At 41.5% G+C, this 16,687-nt stretch overlaps 1 protein-coding gene across 1 annotated transcript in view; it reads left to right on the top strand.

The window, feature by feature from the left end:
- Positions 1-6,622: 6,622 nt before the first annotated feature.
- Positions 6,623-16,687, top strand: part of LOC121556143 (4-aminobutyrate aminotransferase, mitochondrial-like) — a 41,286-nt gene continuing 31,221 nt past the window's right edge. The window contains exons 1-3 of the mRNA XM_045219345.1: positions 6,623-6,733; positions 7,073-7,102; positions 7,666-7,783. Of these exons, the coding sequence (XP_045075280.1) occupies positions 6,674-6,733; positions 7,073-7,102; positions 7,666-7,783 (208 nt within the window). The 5' untranslated portion in view covers positions 6,623-6,673. The remainder of the gene's footprint in view (positions 6,734-7,072; positions 7,103-7,665; positions 7,784-16,687) is intronic.

Consider the following 16,687-nt stretch of genomic DNA (forward strand, 5'->3'; position numbering starts at 1 on the left):
TAGTACAGAGGTTATAGAGGTTATAGTGGTAGTAGGAACAGTAGTATAGAGGTTATAGAGGTTATAGAGGTAGTACGAACAGTAGTATAGAGATTATAGAGGTAGTAGGAACAGTAGTGTAGAGGTTATAGAGGTAATAGGAACAGTAGTATAGAGGTTATAGAGGTAATAGGAACAGTAGTATAGAGGTTATAGAGGTAATAGGAACAGTAGTCTTGAGGTTATAGAGGTAGTATGAACAGTAGTATAGAGGTTATAGCGGTAGTAGGAACAGTAGTATAGAGGTTATAGAGGTAGTAGGAACAGTAGTATAGAGGTTATAGAGGTTATAGAGGTAGTATGAACAGTAGTATAGAGGTTATAGAGGTTATAGTGGTAGTAGGAACAGTAGTATAGAGGTTATATTGGTAGTAGGAACAGTAGTATAGAGGTTATAAAGGTTATAGTTGTAGTAGGAACAGTAGTATAGAGGTTATATAGGCAGTATGAACAGTAGTATAGAGGTTATAGCAGTAGTATGAACAGTAGTATAGAGGTTATAGAGGTAGTAGGAACAGTAGTATAGAGGTTATAGAGGTTATAGGGGTAGTATGAACAGTAGTATAGAGGTTATAGAGGTTATAGTGGTAGTAGGAACAGTAGTATAGAGGTTATATTGGTAGTAGGAACAGTAGTATAGAGGTTATAGAGGTTATAGTGGTAGCAGGAACAGTAGTATAGAGGTTATAGAGGTAGTACGAACAGTAGTATAGAGGTTATAGAGGTAGTAGGAACAGTAGTGTAGAGGTTATAGAGGTAATAGGAACAGTAGTATAGAGGTTATAGAGGTATAAGGAACAGTAGTATAGAGGTTATAGAGGTAGTTTGAACAGTAGTATAGAGGTTATAGCGGTAGTAGGAACAGTAGTATAGATGTTATATTGGTAGTAGGAACAGTTGTATAGAGGTTATATAGGTTATAGTGGTAGTAGGAACAGTAGTATAGAGGTTATAGAGGTAGTAGGAACAGTAGTATAGAGGTTATAGAGGTAGTATGAACAGTAGTATAGAGGTTATAGAGGTTATAGAGATAGTAGGAACAGTAGTATAGAGGTTATATTGGTAGTAGGAACAGTAGTATAGAGGTTATAGTGGTAGTAGGAACAGTAGTATAGAGGTTATAGAGGTAGTACGAACAGTAGTATAGAGGTTATAAAGGTAGTAGGAACAGTAGTGTAGAGGTTATAGAGGTAATAGGAACAGTAGTATAGAGGTTATAGAGGTAGTTTGAACAGTAGTATAGAGGTCATAGAGGTAGTAGGAACAGTAGTATAGAGGTTATAGAGGTAGTAGGAACAGTAGTATAGAGGTTATAGAGGTTATAGAGATAATAGGAACAGTAGTATAGAGGTTATAGTGGTAGTAGGAACAGGAGTATAGAGGTTATAGAGGTTAAAGTGGTAGTAGGAACAGTAGTATAAAGGTTATAGTGGTAGAAGGAACAGTAGTGTAGAGGTTATAGAGGTAGTAGGAATAGTAGTATATAGGTTATAGAGGTAGTAGGAACAGTAGTGTAGAAGTTATAGAGGTTTTAGTGGTAGTAGGAACAGTAGTGTAGAGGTTATATATTTAGTATTAACAGTAGTATAGAGGTTATAGAGGTATTAGGAACAGTAGTATAGAGGTTATAGAGGTAGTAGGAACAGTAGTATAGAGGTTGTAGTGGTAGTAGGAACAGTAGTATAGAGGTAGTAGGAACAGTAGTGTAGAGGTTATAGAGGTAGTACGAAGAGTAGTATAGAGGTAATAGAGGTAGTAGGAACAGTGGTATAGAGGTTATAGTGGTAGTAGGTACAGTAGTATAGAGGTTATAGAGGTAGTAGGAACCGTAGTATAGAGGTTATAGTGGTAGTAGGAACAGTAGTAAAGAGGTAGTAGGAACAGTAGTATAGAGGTTATAGTGGTAGTAGGAACAGTAGTATAGAGGTTATAGAGGTTATAGGGGTAGTATGAACAGTAGTATAGAGGTTATAGAGGTTATAGTGGTAGTAGGAACAGTAGTATAGAGGTTATATTGGTAGTAGGAACAGTAGTATAGAGGTTATAGAGGTTATAGTGGTAGCAGGAACAGTAGTATAGAGGTTATAGAGGTAGTACGAACAGTAGTATAGAGGTTATAGAGGTAGTAGGAACAGTAGTGTAGAGGTTATAGAGGTAATAGGAACAGTAGTATAGAGGTTATAGAGGTATAAGGAACAGTAGTATAGAGGTTATAGAGGTAGTTTGAACAGTAGTATAGAGGTTATAGCGGTAGTAGGAACAGTAGTATAGATGTTATATTGGTAGTAGGAACAGTTGTATAGAGGTTATAAAGGTTATAGTGGTAGTAGGAACAGTAGTATAGAGGTTATAGAGGTAGTAGGAACAGTAGTATAGAGGTTATAGAGGTAGTATGAACAGTAGTATAGAGGTTATAGAGGTTATAGAGATAGTAGGAACAGTAGTATAGAGGTTATATTGGTAGTAGGAACAGTAGTATAGAGGTTATAGTGGTAGTAGGAACAGTAGTATAGAGGTTATAGAGGTAGTACGAACAGTAGTATAGACGTTATAAAGGTAGTAGGAACAGTAGTGTAGAGGTTATAGAGGTAATAGGAACAGTAGTATAGAGGTTATAGAGGTAGTTTGAACAGTAGTATAGAGGTCAAAGAGGTAGTAGGAACAGTAGTATAGAGGTTATAGAGGTAGTAGGAACAGTAGTATAGAGGTTATAGAGGTTATAGAGATAATAGGAACAGTAGTATAGAGGTTATAGTGGTAGTAGGAACAGGAGTATAGAGGTTATAGAGGTTAAAGTGGTAGTAGGAATAGTAGTATAAAGGTTATAGTGGTAGAAGGAACAGTAGTGTAGAGGTTATAGAGGTAGTATATAGGTTATAGAGGTAGTAGGAACAGTAGTGTAGAAGTTATAGAGGTTTTAGTGGTAGTAGGAACAGTAGTGTAGAGGTTATATATTTAGTATTAACAGTAGTATAGAGGTTATAGAGGTATTAGGAACAGTAGTATAGAGGTTATAGAGGTAGTAGGAACAGTAGTATAGAGGTTGTAGTGGTAGTAGGAATAGTAGTATAGAGGTAGTAGGAACAGTAGTGTAGAGGTTTATAGAGGTAGTACGAAGAGTAGTATAGAGGTAATAGAGGTAGTAGGAACAGTGGTATAGAGGTTATAGTGGTAGTAGGAACAGTAGTATAGAGGTTATAGAGGTAGTAGGAACCGTAGTATAGAGGTTATAGAGGTAGTAGGAACAGTAGTATAGAGGTTATAGTGGTAGTAGGAACAGTAGTAAAGAGGTAGTAGGAACAGTAGTATAGAGGTTATAGTGGTAGTAGGAACAGTAGTATAGAGGTTATAGAGGTAGTAGGAACAGTAGTATAGAGGTTATAGAGATTATAGTGGTAGTAGCAACAGTAGTATAAAGGTTATAGAGGTAGTAGGAACAGTAGTGTAGAGGTTATAGAGGTTATAGAGGTAGTAGGAACAATAGTGTAGAGGTTATAGAGGTTATAGTGGTAGTAGGAACAGTAGTATAGAGGTTATAGAGGTAGTAGGAACAGTATTATAGAGGTTATAGAGGTAGTAGGAACAGTACTATAGAGGTTATAGAGGTTATATAGGTAGTAGGAACAGTAGTATAGAGGTTATAGAGGTTATAGTGGTAGTAGGAACAGTAGTACAGAGGTTATAGAGGTTATAGTGGTAGTAGGAACAGTAGTATAGAGGTTATAGAGGTTATAGAGGTAGTACGAACAGTAGTATAGAGATTATAGAGGTAGTAGGAACAGTAGTGTAGAGGTTATAGAGGTAATAGGAACAGTAGTATAGAGGTTATAGAGGTAATAGGAACAGTAGTATAGAGGTTATAGAGGTAATAGGAACAGTAGTCTAGAGGTTATAGAGGTAGTATGAACAGTAGTATAGAGGTTATAGCGGTAGTAGGAACAGTAGTATAGAGGTTATATTGGTAGTAGGAACAGTAGTATAGAGGTTATAATAGTAGTAGGAACAGTAGTATAGAGGTTATAGAGGTTATAGTGGTAGTAGGAACAGTAGTACAGAGGTTATAGAGGTTATAGTGGTAGTAGGAACAGTAGTATAGAGGTTATAGAGGTTATAGAGGTAGTACGAACAGTAGTATAGAGATTATAGAGGTAGTAGGAACAGTAGTGTAGAGGTTATAGAGGTAATAGGAACAGTAGTATAGAGGTTATAGAGGTAATAGGAACAGTAGTATAGAGGTTATAGAGGTAATAGGAACAGTAGTCTAGAGGTTATAGAGGTAGTATGAACAGTAGTATAGAGGTTATAGCGGTAGTAGGAACAGTAGTATAGAGGTTATATTGGTAGTAGGAACAGTAGTATAGAGGTTATAGTGGTAGTATGAACAGTAGTATAGAGGTTATAGTGGTAGTAGGAACAGTAGTATAGAGGTTATCGAGGTTATAGAGGTAGTAGGAACAGTAGTATAGAGGTTATATTGGTAGTAGGAACAGTAGTGTAGAGGTTATAGAGGTAATAGGAACAGTAGTATAGAGGTTATAGAGGTAGTAGGAACAGTAGTATAGAGGTTATAGAGGTAGTATGAACAGTAGTATAGAGGTTATAGAGGTTATAGTGGTAGTAGGAACAGTAGTATAGAGGTTATATTGGTAGTAGGAACAGTAGTATAGAGGTTATAAAGGTTATAGTGGTAGTAGGAACAGGAGTATAGAGGTTATATAGGCAGTATGAACAGTAGTATAGAGGTTATAGCGGTAGTATGAACAGTAGTATAGAGGTTATATAGGTAGTAGGAACAGTAGTATAGAGGTTATAGAGGTTATAGTGGTAGTAGGAACATTAGTACAGAGGTTATAGAGGTTATAGTGGTAGTAGGAACAGTAGTATAGAGGTTATAGAGGTTATAGAGGTAGTACGAACAGTAGTATAGAGATTATAGAGGTAGTAGGAACAGTAGTGTAGAGGTTATAGAGGTAATAGGAACAGTAGTATAGAGGTTATAGAGGTAATAGGAACAGTAGTATAGAGGTTATAGAGGTAATAGGAACAGTAGTCTTGAGGTTATAGAGGTAGTATGAACAGTAGTATAGAGGTTATAGCGGTAGTAGGAACAGTAGTATAGAGGTTATATTGGTAGTAGGAACAGTAGTATAGAGGTTATAGTGGTAGTAGGAACAGTAGTATAGAGGTTATAGAGGTTATAGTGGTAGTAGGAACAGTAGTACAGAGGTTATAGAGGTTATAGTGGTAGTAGGAACAGTAGTATAGAGGTTATAGAGGTTATAGAGGTAGTACGAACAGTAGTATAGAGATTATAGAGGTAGTAGGAACAGTAGTGTAGAGGTTATAGAGGTAATAGGAACAGTAGTATAGAGGTTATAGAGGTAATAGGAACAGTAGTATAGAGGTTATAGAGGTAATAGGAACAGTAGTCTAGAGGTAGTATGAACAGTAGTATAGAGGTTATAGCGGTAGTAGGAACAGTAGTATAGAGGTTATATTGGTAGTAGGAACAGTAGTATAGAGGTTATAGTGGTAGTATGAACAGTAGTATAGAGGTTATAGTGGTAGTAGGAACAGTAGTATAGAGGTTATCGAGGTTATAGAGGTAGTACGAACTGTAGTATAGAGGTTATAGAGGTAGTAGGAACAGTAGTGTAGAGGTTATAGAGGTAATAGGAACAGTAGTATAGAGGTTATAGAGGTAGTAGGAACAGTAGTATAGAGGTTATAGAGGTAGTATGAACAGTAGTATAGAGGTTATAGAGGTTATAGTGGTAGTAGGAACAGTAGTATAGAGGTTATATTGGTAGTAGGAACAGTAGTATAGAGGTTATAAAGGTTATAGTGGTAGTAGGAACAGGAGTATAGAGGTTATATAGGCAGTATGAACAGTAGTATAGAGGTTATAGCGGTAGTATGAACAGTAGTATAGAGGTTATAGAGGTAGTAGGAACAGTAGTATAGAGGTTATAGAGGTTATAGGGGTAGTATGAACAGTAGTATAGAGGTTATAGAGGTTATAGTGGTAGTAGGAACAGTAGTATAGAGGTTATATTGGTAGTAGGAACAGTAGTATAGAGGTTATAGAGGTTATAGTGGTAGTAGGAACAGTAGTATAGTGGTTATAGAGGTAGTACGAACAGTAGTATAGAGGTTATAGTGGTAGTAGGAACAGTAGTATAGAGGTAGTAGGAACAGTAGTATAGAGGTTATAGAGGTAGTAGGAACAGTATAGAGGTTATAGAGGTTATAGAGGTAGTAGGAACAGTAGTGTATTAGGACAGCCTAATGATATAACCCTACATACCCTGTGGCCAGACAGACAGAAACTAAGACATCCTTATGATATAACCCTACATACCCTGTGGCCAGACAGACAGAAACTAAGACATCCTAATGATATAACCTTACATACCCTGTGGCCAGACAGACAGAAACTAAGACCAACACAGCATTATATAATGATTGGAGTGTTTGTCCTTGTCTAAGGTTAAGTTGAAGGACCTTTTGCAGGACAAGTCAGCAATACGGCATTGCCATAACTATGTGTGTGTTTGTGTGTGTGTGTGTGTGTGTGTGTGTGTGTGTGTCGACAGGCTGCAGGTATGTGAGTAAGGCAGCTGCTAAGACTCAGATGGAGTTTGAATACGATGGGCCTTCCATGAAGACAGAGGTCCCAGGACCACGCTCCAAGGTACCACACCACACAGTGGGCTAATGCTGGGCCTGATTCCATGTGTGTCAGTAATAGCAGAATGAACCAGTAAGAAGAGTAGTTATCTGTTAAAAGGCTTGTTCTGTTTTTCCTGTTCCGTGGTGACCTCTGTGTGACCCTGTGATGGGAACACAGTGGACTTTACACACCCATACTGAACACTCTGTTACACACAGGCTTCGTCCCAAATGGAACCCTATTCCCTGTATACCTTGGCTGACCAGGGCCCATAGGGTAGTGCACTATAGAGGGAATAGGAGACATTTACGTACTGTCGAGGAACCACCCTGACATAACATCTCTCTCCTCCCCCATCAGGAGCTGACCAAACAGTTGGGCGAGATGCAGGTACGGCAAGAGAGGGTGTGTGAGTGTTGAGTGTGTGTGGCTGTTTTCATGATGGAATAAAAATATGCATTCTTCGGGGGGACACTTGCATGCGTGCACACACAACGCAGACACACACAGTCTGTTTTGGAGTTTAATATTGATTGGGTATTTAATAGTGTATATTATTAAATAGACTGAGTTAACATAATGACTACCTTATCGCTCTGTCTAGACTGAGTTAACATAATGACTACTTTATCGCTCTGTCTAGACTGAGTTAACATAATGACTACCTTATCGCTCTGTCTAGACTGAGTTAACATAATGATTACCTTATCTCTGAGTTAACATAATGACTACCTAATCTCTGAGTTAACATAATGACTACCTTCTCTCTCTCTCTCTCTCTCTCTCTCTCTCTCTCTTTCTCTCGCTCCCGCTCTCTCTCTCACTCTCGCTCTCTCTCGCTCTCTTGCTGTCTCTCTCGCTCTCTCTCTCTGTCCCTCTCTCGCTCTCTCTCTCGCTCTCTCTCTCTCTCTCTCTCTCTCTCCCTCTCTGTCCCTCTCTGTCCCTCTCTCCAGAACGTGGGAGCAATCAATTTCTTCTGTAACTATGAGGAGAGCAGAGGAAACTACCTGGTGGACGTGGACGGAAACCGCATGCTGGACGTCTACACACAGATCTCCTCCATCCCTATTGGTTAGTACACAGATCTGCTCCATCCTTATTGGTTAGTACACAGATCTCCTCCATCCTTATTGGTCAGTACACAGATCTCCTCCATCCTTGCTGGTCAGTACACAGATCTCCTCCATCCTTATTGGTTAGTACACAGATCTCCTCTATTCCTATTGGTTAGTACACAGATCTCCTCTATTCCTGTTGGTTGGTACACAGATTCATCTATTCCTATTGGTTAATACACAGGCCTACTCCACCCTTATCGGTTGGTGTCTAGAAGATCTAGCTAGTCATGTGTTCTATTGTTTGACAGAGTAGCATGCTGGAGGTAAGCAACTTATCTGTAGTTTTGACACCACAGCACTTCTCCCTGGCAGGTATTGAACTTGCAACCCTAGACTCGCAAGGTTAGCGGTTCTCTGTAGCTCAGTTGGTAGAGCATGGTTCCTGCAACGCCGGGATAGTGGGTTTGATTCCCGGGACTACTCATGCGTAAAATGTCTGCAAGCATGACTGCAAGTCTCTTTGGATGAAAGAGTCTGCTTTATATTATTATATTATTGTTATATGATATTATTATTATATTATAACATTATATTATTATATTATTATTATATGATATTATTGTTATATTATATAATATTATTATATTATTATATGATATTATTATGATATTATGATGATATTATTATTATATTATTATATGATAGTATTATTATATTATTATGTGATATTATTTTTTATATTATTATTATATTATATTATTATTTTATTATTGTATGATATTATTATTATATTATTATATGATATGATATTATTATATTATTCTTTTATTATTATATGATATTTTTATTATATTATGATATGATATTATTATTATATTATTATATGATATTATTATATGACATTATTATTATATGATATTATTATTATGTTATATTATTATGTTATATTATGATGTTATTATATTATAGCACGCTGCAAACCAAAAGCTACATACCTAAGAGGACCTTGTTGTGTTTTTTAGCGTGACATTGCAACACAGAGAGCAGCTGGAGGTGAGAGACTTAGATTACATTACAGTGATTACCTATGTGTTAGTTATGATGAGGTCTAAGACGGATAGAGCAGTTAATGATTACCTTGTCCTTACACAACAAGTTCCTCTCAGGTATGTAGCTTTTAAAGTATCGATTGGGGACTATTTGTGGAGGAATGTAACTGATGATTTGGGAGGTTTTATTTGTGCTTCCATTCCTGTGGCGGTCCTCATGAGAGCCAGTTTCATCATAGCGCTTGATGGTTTTTGCGACTGCGCTTGAAGAAACTTGAAGTTCTTGAAATGTTCCGTATTGACTGACCTTCATGTCTTAAAGTAATGATGGACTGTTGTTTCTCTTTGCTTATTTGAGCTGTTCTTGCCATAATATGTACTTGGTCTTTTACCAAATAGGGCTATCTTCTGTATACCCCCCCTACCTTGTCACAACACAACTGATTGGCTCAAACGCATTAAGAAGGAAAGGAATTTCACAAATTAACTTTTAAGAAGGCACAACTGTTAATTGAAATGCATTCCAGGTGACTACCTCATGAAGCTGGTTGAGAGAATGCCAAGAGTGTGCAAAGCTGTCATCAAGGCAAAGGGTGGCTATTTGAAGAATATAAAATATATTTTGAATTGTTTAACACTTTTTTGGTTACTACATGATTCCATATGTGTTATTTCATAGTTTTGATGTCTTCACTATTATTCTACAATGTAGAAAATAGTTTTAAAAAAGGAAAACCCTTGAATTAGTAGGTGTGTCCAAACTTCTGACTGGTACTGGCTTGCGAAAGTATTCACCCCCCTTTGCATTTTTCCTATTTTGTTGCTTTACAACCTGGAATTTAATTGGATTTTTGGGGGGTTTGTATCATTTGATTTACACAACATGCCTACCACTTTGAAGATGCAAAATATTTTGGGGGGTGAAACAAAGAAGAAATAAGACAGAAAAACTGAAAACTTGAGCGTGCATAACTATTCACCCACCCAAAGTCAATACTGTGTAGAGCCACCTTTTGCAGCAATTACAGCTGCAAGTCTCTTAGGGTATGTCTCTATAAGCTTGGCACATCTAGCCACTGGGATTTTTGCCCATTCTTCAAGGCAAAACTGCTCCAGCTCCTTCAAGTTGGATGTGTTCCGCTGGTGTACAGCAATCTTTAAGTCATACCACAGATTTTCAATTGGATTGAGGTCTAGGCTTTGACTAGGCCATTCCAAGACATTTAAATGTTTCCCCTTAAACCACTGGAGTGTTGCTTTAGCAATATGCTTAGGGTCATTGTTCTGCTGGAAGGTGAACCTCCGTCCCAGTCTCAAATCTCTGGAAGACTGAAACAGGTTTCCCTCAAGAATTCCTTCAATTCTGACCAGTTTCCCAGTCCCTGCCGATGGAAAACATCCCCACAGCATGATGCTGCCACCACCATGCTTCACTGTGTGGATGGTGTTCTCGGGGTGATGAGAGGTGTTGGGTTTGCGCCAGACATAGCGTTTTCCTTGATGGCCAAAAAGCTCAATTTTAGTCTCATCTGACCAGAGTACCTTCTTCCATATGTTTGGGGAGTCTCCCACATGCCTTTTGGCGAACACCAAACGTGTTTGCTTATTTTTTCTTGTAAGCAATGGCTTTTTTCTGGTCACTCTTCCGTAAAGCCCAGCTCTGTGGAGTGTACAGCTTAAAGTGGTCCTATGGACAGATACTCCAATCTCCGCTGTGGAGCTTTGCAGCTCCTTCAGGGTTATCTTTGGTCTCTTTGTTGCCTCTCTGATTAATGCCCTCCTTGCCTGGTCCGTGAGTTTTGGTGGGCGGCCCTCTCTTGGCAAGTTTGTTGTGGTGCCATATTCTTTCCATTTGTTAATAATGGATTTAATGGTGCTCCGTGGGATGTTAAAAGTTTTTGATAATTTTTTATAACCCAACCCTGATCTGTACTTCTCCACAACTTTGTCCCTGACCTGTTTGGAGAGCTCCTTGGTCTTCATGGTGCCGCTTGCGTGGTGGTGCCCCTTGCTTAGTGGTGTTGCAGACTCTGGGTGTATATATACTGAGATCATGTGACAGATCATGTGACACTTAGATTGCACACAGGTGGACTTTATTTAACTAAGTATGTGACTTCTGAAGGTACTTGGTTGCACCAGATATTATTTGGGGGCTTCATAGCAAAGGGGATGAATACATATGCACGCACCACTTTTCTGTTATTAATTTTTTATAATTGTTTGAAATAATTAATTTTTTTCATTTCACTTCACCAATTTGGACTATTTTGTGTATGTCCATTACATGAAATCCAAATAAAAATCAATTTAAATTACAGGTTGTAATGCAACAAAATAGGAAAAACGACAAGGGGGATGAATACTTTTGCAAGGCACTGTATATATACAGTTGAAGTCAGAAGTTTACATACACTTAGGTTGGAGTCATTAAAACTTGTTTTTCAACCACTCCACAAATTTCTTGTTAACAAACTATAGTTTTGGCAAGTCGGGTAGGACATCTACTTTGTGCATGACACAAGTAATTTTTTCAACAATTGTTTACCGACAGATTATTTCACTTATAATTCACTGTATCACAATTCCAGTGGGTCAGACGTTTACATACACTAAGTTGACTGTGCCTTTAAACAGCTTGGAAAATTCCAGAAAATAATGTCATGGCTTTAGAAGCTTCTGATAGGCTAATTGACATCATTTGAGTCAATTGTAGGTGTACCTGTGGATGTATTTCAAGGCCTACCTACAAACTCAGTGTCTCTTTGCTTGACATCATGGGAAAATGTAATGAAATCAGCCAAGATCTCAGAAAATAAATTGTAGACCTCCACAAGTCTGGTTCATCCTTGGGAGCAATTTCCAAACGCCTGAAGGTACCACATTAATCTGTACAAACAATAGTATGCGAGTATAAACACCATGGGACCACGCAGCCGTCATACCGCTCAGGAAGGAGATGCGTTCTGTCTCCTAGAGATGAACGTACTTTGGTGCAAAAAGTGCAAATCAATCCCAGAACAACAGCAAAGGATCTTGTGAAGATGCTGGAGGAAACGGATACAAAAGTATCTATATCCTGTCACGATCGTCTACGAAATGAGTGGACCAAGGCGCAGCGTGCGATACGAACATGACTTTAATTGGTAAAGTACACGAAACAAAACAAAACACGATCGTAAAGTCCACATTGACAATGACTGACAAGGAACAAAAACCCACAAACACAAGGTGAACACAGACAGTTTAAATATGGCTCCCAATCAGAGATAACGAGCCGACAGCTGACACTCGTTACCTCTGATTGGGAGTCACTCGATCAACCAAGAAAACACAACCAAAGACAACCAACCAAAACACAACAAAACGAACACACCCTGGCTCAAAATACAAAGTCCCGGAGCCAGAGCGTGACAGTACCCCCCCCTAAAGGCGCGGACTGCGACCGCGCCTCAAAACCCCAAATAGGGGAGGGCTGGGTGGGTGTTGCTCCTCGGAGGCGGCTCCGGCTCCGGGCTTGACCACCACCCTTCTTCAATCCCCCCGTAGCGCCCCCGGTCCGATCTGACCCAGCTGGTAGGATCTGGACTGACGACGCGCACCCCTGGCTTGGCGCGTGAGGCAGGAACGGACCGGACCTGGCCGACGATACGCACCCTAGGCTTGATGCGTGGATTCGGAACGGGCCTCACCAGGCTGACGACTCGCCTCCCTGGCTTGGTGCGAGTAGCAGGAATGGGCTGGATCAGGCTGACGGCTCGCACCCTTGGCGGGTGCGAGTAGCAGGGACGAGCTGAACCAGGCTGACGACTCGCACCCTTGGCTTGGTGCGAGTAGCAGGAACGGGCTGGACCAGGCCGACGACTCGTACCCCTGGCTTGGTGCGAGTAGCAGGAACGGGCTGAACCAGGCTGACGACTCGCACCCTTGGCTTGGTGCGAGTAGCAGGAACAGGCTGGATCCGGCTGACGACTCGCACCCTTGGCTTGGTGCGAGTAGCAGGAACAGGCCGGGCTGGGCTGGCGACGCACACCGTAGGCTCTGTGCGTGGAGCAGGAACAGGCCGGGCTGGGCTGACGACGCACACCGTAGGTTTTGTGCGTGGAGCAGGAACAGGCCGGGCTGGGCTGGCGACGCACCCCGTAGGCTTTGTGCGTAGAGCAGGAACAGGCCGGGCTGGGCTGGCGACGCACACCGTAGGTTTTGTGCGTGGAGCAGGAACAGGCCGGGCTGGGCTGGCGACGCACACCGTAGGCTTTGTGCGTAGAGCAGGGACAGGCCGGGCTGGGCTGGCAACGCACCCCGTAGGCTTTGTGCGTAGAGCAGGAACAGGCCGGGCTGGGCTGGCGACGCACACCGTAGGCTTTGTGCGTAGAGCAGGGACAGGCCGGGCTGGGCTGGCAACGCGCACCATTAACTTAGTGCGTGGAGCAGGGACAGGCCTCACCGGACTGTGGAGACGGATAGGAGACCTGGAATGAAGAGCGGCCACAACCCGTCCCGGCTGAATGCCTACCTTCACACACTCTGTGTGAGGCATCCGCACAGGACGTACAGGGCTGTGTACCCGTACCGACATGACAGCACGTGATACTGGAGCAGGATATCCGGGACCGCGGAGAGGCATAGGAGACCACGAGCGTTGAGCCGGCACACTCCGTCCTGGCTGCATACCCCCTTCGCACGACACTTGCGGGGTGCTCGCACAGGACGTACAGGACTGTGCCGGACCACTCGTGGCACCGTACGCTGCTCCGCATACCGCGGAACCTGCCCCGTCCCATGCTGCCATGCCTGAGTACGGGAAGTTGGTTCCGCTCTCCATCCCGGCCTCGCCAACCTGCCTTCTGGCCCCCAAAACCCGGTGGCCTCCTCTCCAAATTGCCCTGTGGCAGCCTCCTGCTGCCCAGCCGCCCAAGCCATGTGCCCCCCCCAAAAAATTTATTGGGGTTGCCTCTCGTCCTTCCGACGATGGCCCTGCTGACGCCGTTGCTCCTCTCTCGCCAGGGCCTTGATCCTACCCCAAGGTCCCTTGCCCCCGAGCATGTCCTCCCAGGACCACGATTTGCCCACCTGGGCCATCGCCAGCCTCTCTATCTCCTTACCCGGCGCTTCCTCCCATGTCCAGCCTCCTTGCTCCTGGACACGCTGCTTGGTCCTTTTACGGTGGGTTTTTCTGTCACGATCGTCTACGAAATGAGTGGACCAAGGCGCAGCGTGCGATACGAACATGACTTTAATTGGTAAAGTACACGAAACAAAACAAAACACGATCGTAAAGTCCACAGTGACAATGACTGACAAGGAACAAAAACCCACAAACACAAGGTGAACACAGACAGTTTAAATATGGCTCCCAATCAGAGATAACGAGCCGACAGCTGACACTCGTTACCTCTGATTGGGAGTCACTCGATCAACCAAGAAAACACAACCAAAGACAACCAACCAAAACACAACAAAACGAACACACCCTGGCTCAAAATACAAAGTCCCGGAGCCAGAGCGTGACATATCCACAGTAAAACGAGTCCTATATCGACATAACCTGAAAGGCCGCTCAGCAAGGAAGAAGCCACTGCTCCAAAACCGCCATATAAAAGCCAGACTACGTTATTTTTTTAAAAGCCAGACTACGGCATATTTGACATTTTCCTGAGAATCACACTAGGAATGACGAGGACTACAATAGAATAGGATAGCTAGATTCTTCCCAGAGAGGAAGGTGCATTAAGATGTAGAGGGATATATAATATTTTAACATTTAACTAACAGCAACATTGACACATAACAGATATCAATAGATGCTGTAGGAGTTAGCAGGTTAAGGACCAGATTATATGCTGTAGGAAATGCGGGTTAAGGATCAGATTATATGCTGTAGGAGTTAGCAGGTTAAGGACCAGATTATATGCTGTAGGAGTTAGCAGGTTAAGGACCAGATTATATGCTGTAGGAGTTAGCAGGTTAAGGACCAGATTATATGCTGTAGGAGTTAGCAGGTTAAGGACCAGATTATATGCTGTAGGAGTTAGCAGGTTAAGGACCAGATTATATGCTGTAGGAGTTAGCAGGTTAAGGACCAGATTATATGCTGTAGGAGTTAGCAGGTTAAGGACCAGATTATATGCTGTAGGAGTTAGCAGGTTAAGGACCAGATTACATTCTGTAGGAGTTAGCGGGTTAAGGACCAGATTATATGCTGTAGGAGTTAGCAGGTTAAGGACCAGATTATATGTTGTAGGAGTTAGCGGGTTAAGGACCAGATTATATGCTGTAGGAGTTAGCAGGTTAAGGACCAGATTATATGCTGTAGAAGTTAGCAGGTTAAGGACCAGATTATATGCTGTAGGAGTTAGCGGGTTAAGGACCAGATTATATGCTGTAGGAGTTAGCAGGTTAAGGACCAGATTATATGTTGTAGGAGTTAGCGGGTTAAGGACCAGATTATATGCTGTAGGAGTTAGCAGGTTAAGGACCAGATTATATGCTGTAGGAGTTAGCAGGTTAAGGACCAGATTATATGCTGTAGGAATTAGCGGGTTAAGGACCAGATTATATGCTGTAGGAGTTAGCGGGTTAAGGACCAGATTATATGCTGTAGTGGTTAGCAGATTAAGGACCAGATTATATGCTGTAGGAGTTAGCAGGTTAAGGACCAGATTATATGCTGTAGGAGTTAGCAGGTTAAGGACCAGATTATATGCTGTAGGAGTTAGCAGGTTAAGGACCAGATTATATGCTGTAGGAGTTAGCAGGTTAAGGCCAGTGATGTAGTAAACATATAGTAGGTCAACTGATCACCATTCATGGTAAATAAAGTAACGCCCTGTATATTTTCAATGCATTTTTCTGCGATAGGTGAGTAACTGCTCACTCAAAATAAAGAATGAATGAACAGCGTTTACCCTCCACTACCCCACTGGTTATGGTTAGTGATAAAGTGTTGTGGGACATTCCTTCAGACAGATCAGTGAACTACAGTAGGGTTAGTGATAAAGTGTTGTGGTACATTCCTTCAGACAGATCAGTGAACTACAGTAGGGTTAGTGATAAAGTGTTGTGGTACATTCCTTCAGACAGATCAGTGAACTACAGTAGGGTTAGTGATAAAGTGTTGTGGTTCATTCCTTCAGACAGATCAGTGAACTACAGTAGGGTTAGTGATAAAGTGTTGTGGTACATTCCTTCAGACAGATCAGTGAACTACAGTAGGGTTAGTGATAAAGTGTTGTGGTACATTCCTTCAGACCGATCAGTGAACTACAGTAGGGTTAGTGATAAAGTGTTGTGGTACAGTCCTTCAGACAGATCAGTGAACTACAGTAGGGTTAGTCTCTCTGTGATGGTGTTCTCTCTCTCAGGGGACTAATGCTGCCATAGTAACACATAGCCCTGGTTGCTAGGGATACCAGAAGCATGTGCCGATGTAAACTTGCTGTGACAACTCAGCAACAGCTTAATAAGAGGGGAGATGGTGCGTTTCACACACACACACACACATAGAGACAGACAGACACACGCACACACACACACACACACACACACACACACACACACACACACACACTAGACCCCCACACACGGCCACAGAGGTCAGACTTACCAGGACAGGACATTATGGTGGGGTGTGACAGTATTTACAGTGGGGAAAAAAAGTATTTAGTCAGCCACCAATTGTGCAAGTTCTCCCACTTAAAAAGATGAGAGAGGCCTGTAATTTTCATCATAGGTACACGTCAACTATGACAGACAAATTGAGGAAAAAAATCCAGAAAATCACATTGTAGGATTTTTTTATGAATTTATTTGCAAATTATGGTGGAAAATAAGTATTTGGTCACCTACAAACAAGCAAGATTTCTGGC

Source organism: Coregonus clupeaformis, unplaced genomic scaffold (genome assembly GCF_020615455.1).
Source record: "Coregonus clupeaformis isolate EN_2021a unplaced genomic scaffold, ASM2061545v1 scaf2291, whole genome shotgun sequence".
In the NCBI taxonomy this organism is placed as follows: Eukaryota; Metazoa; Chordata; class Actinopteri; order Salmoniformes; family Salmonidae; genus Coregonus; species Coregonus clupeaformis.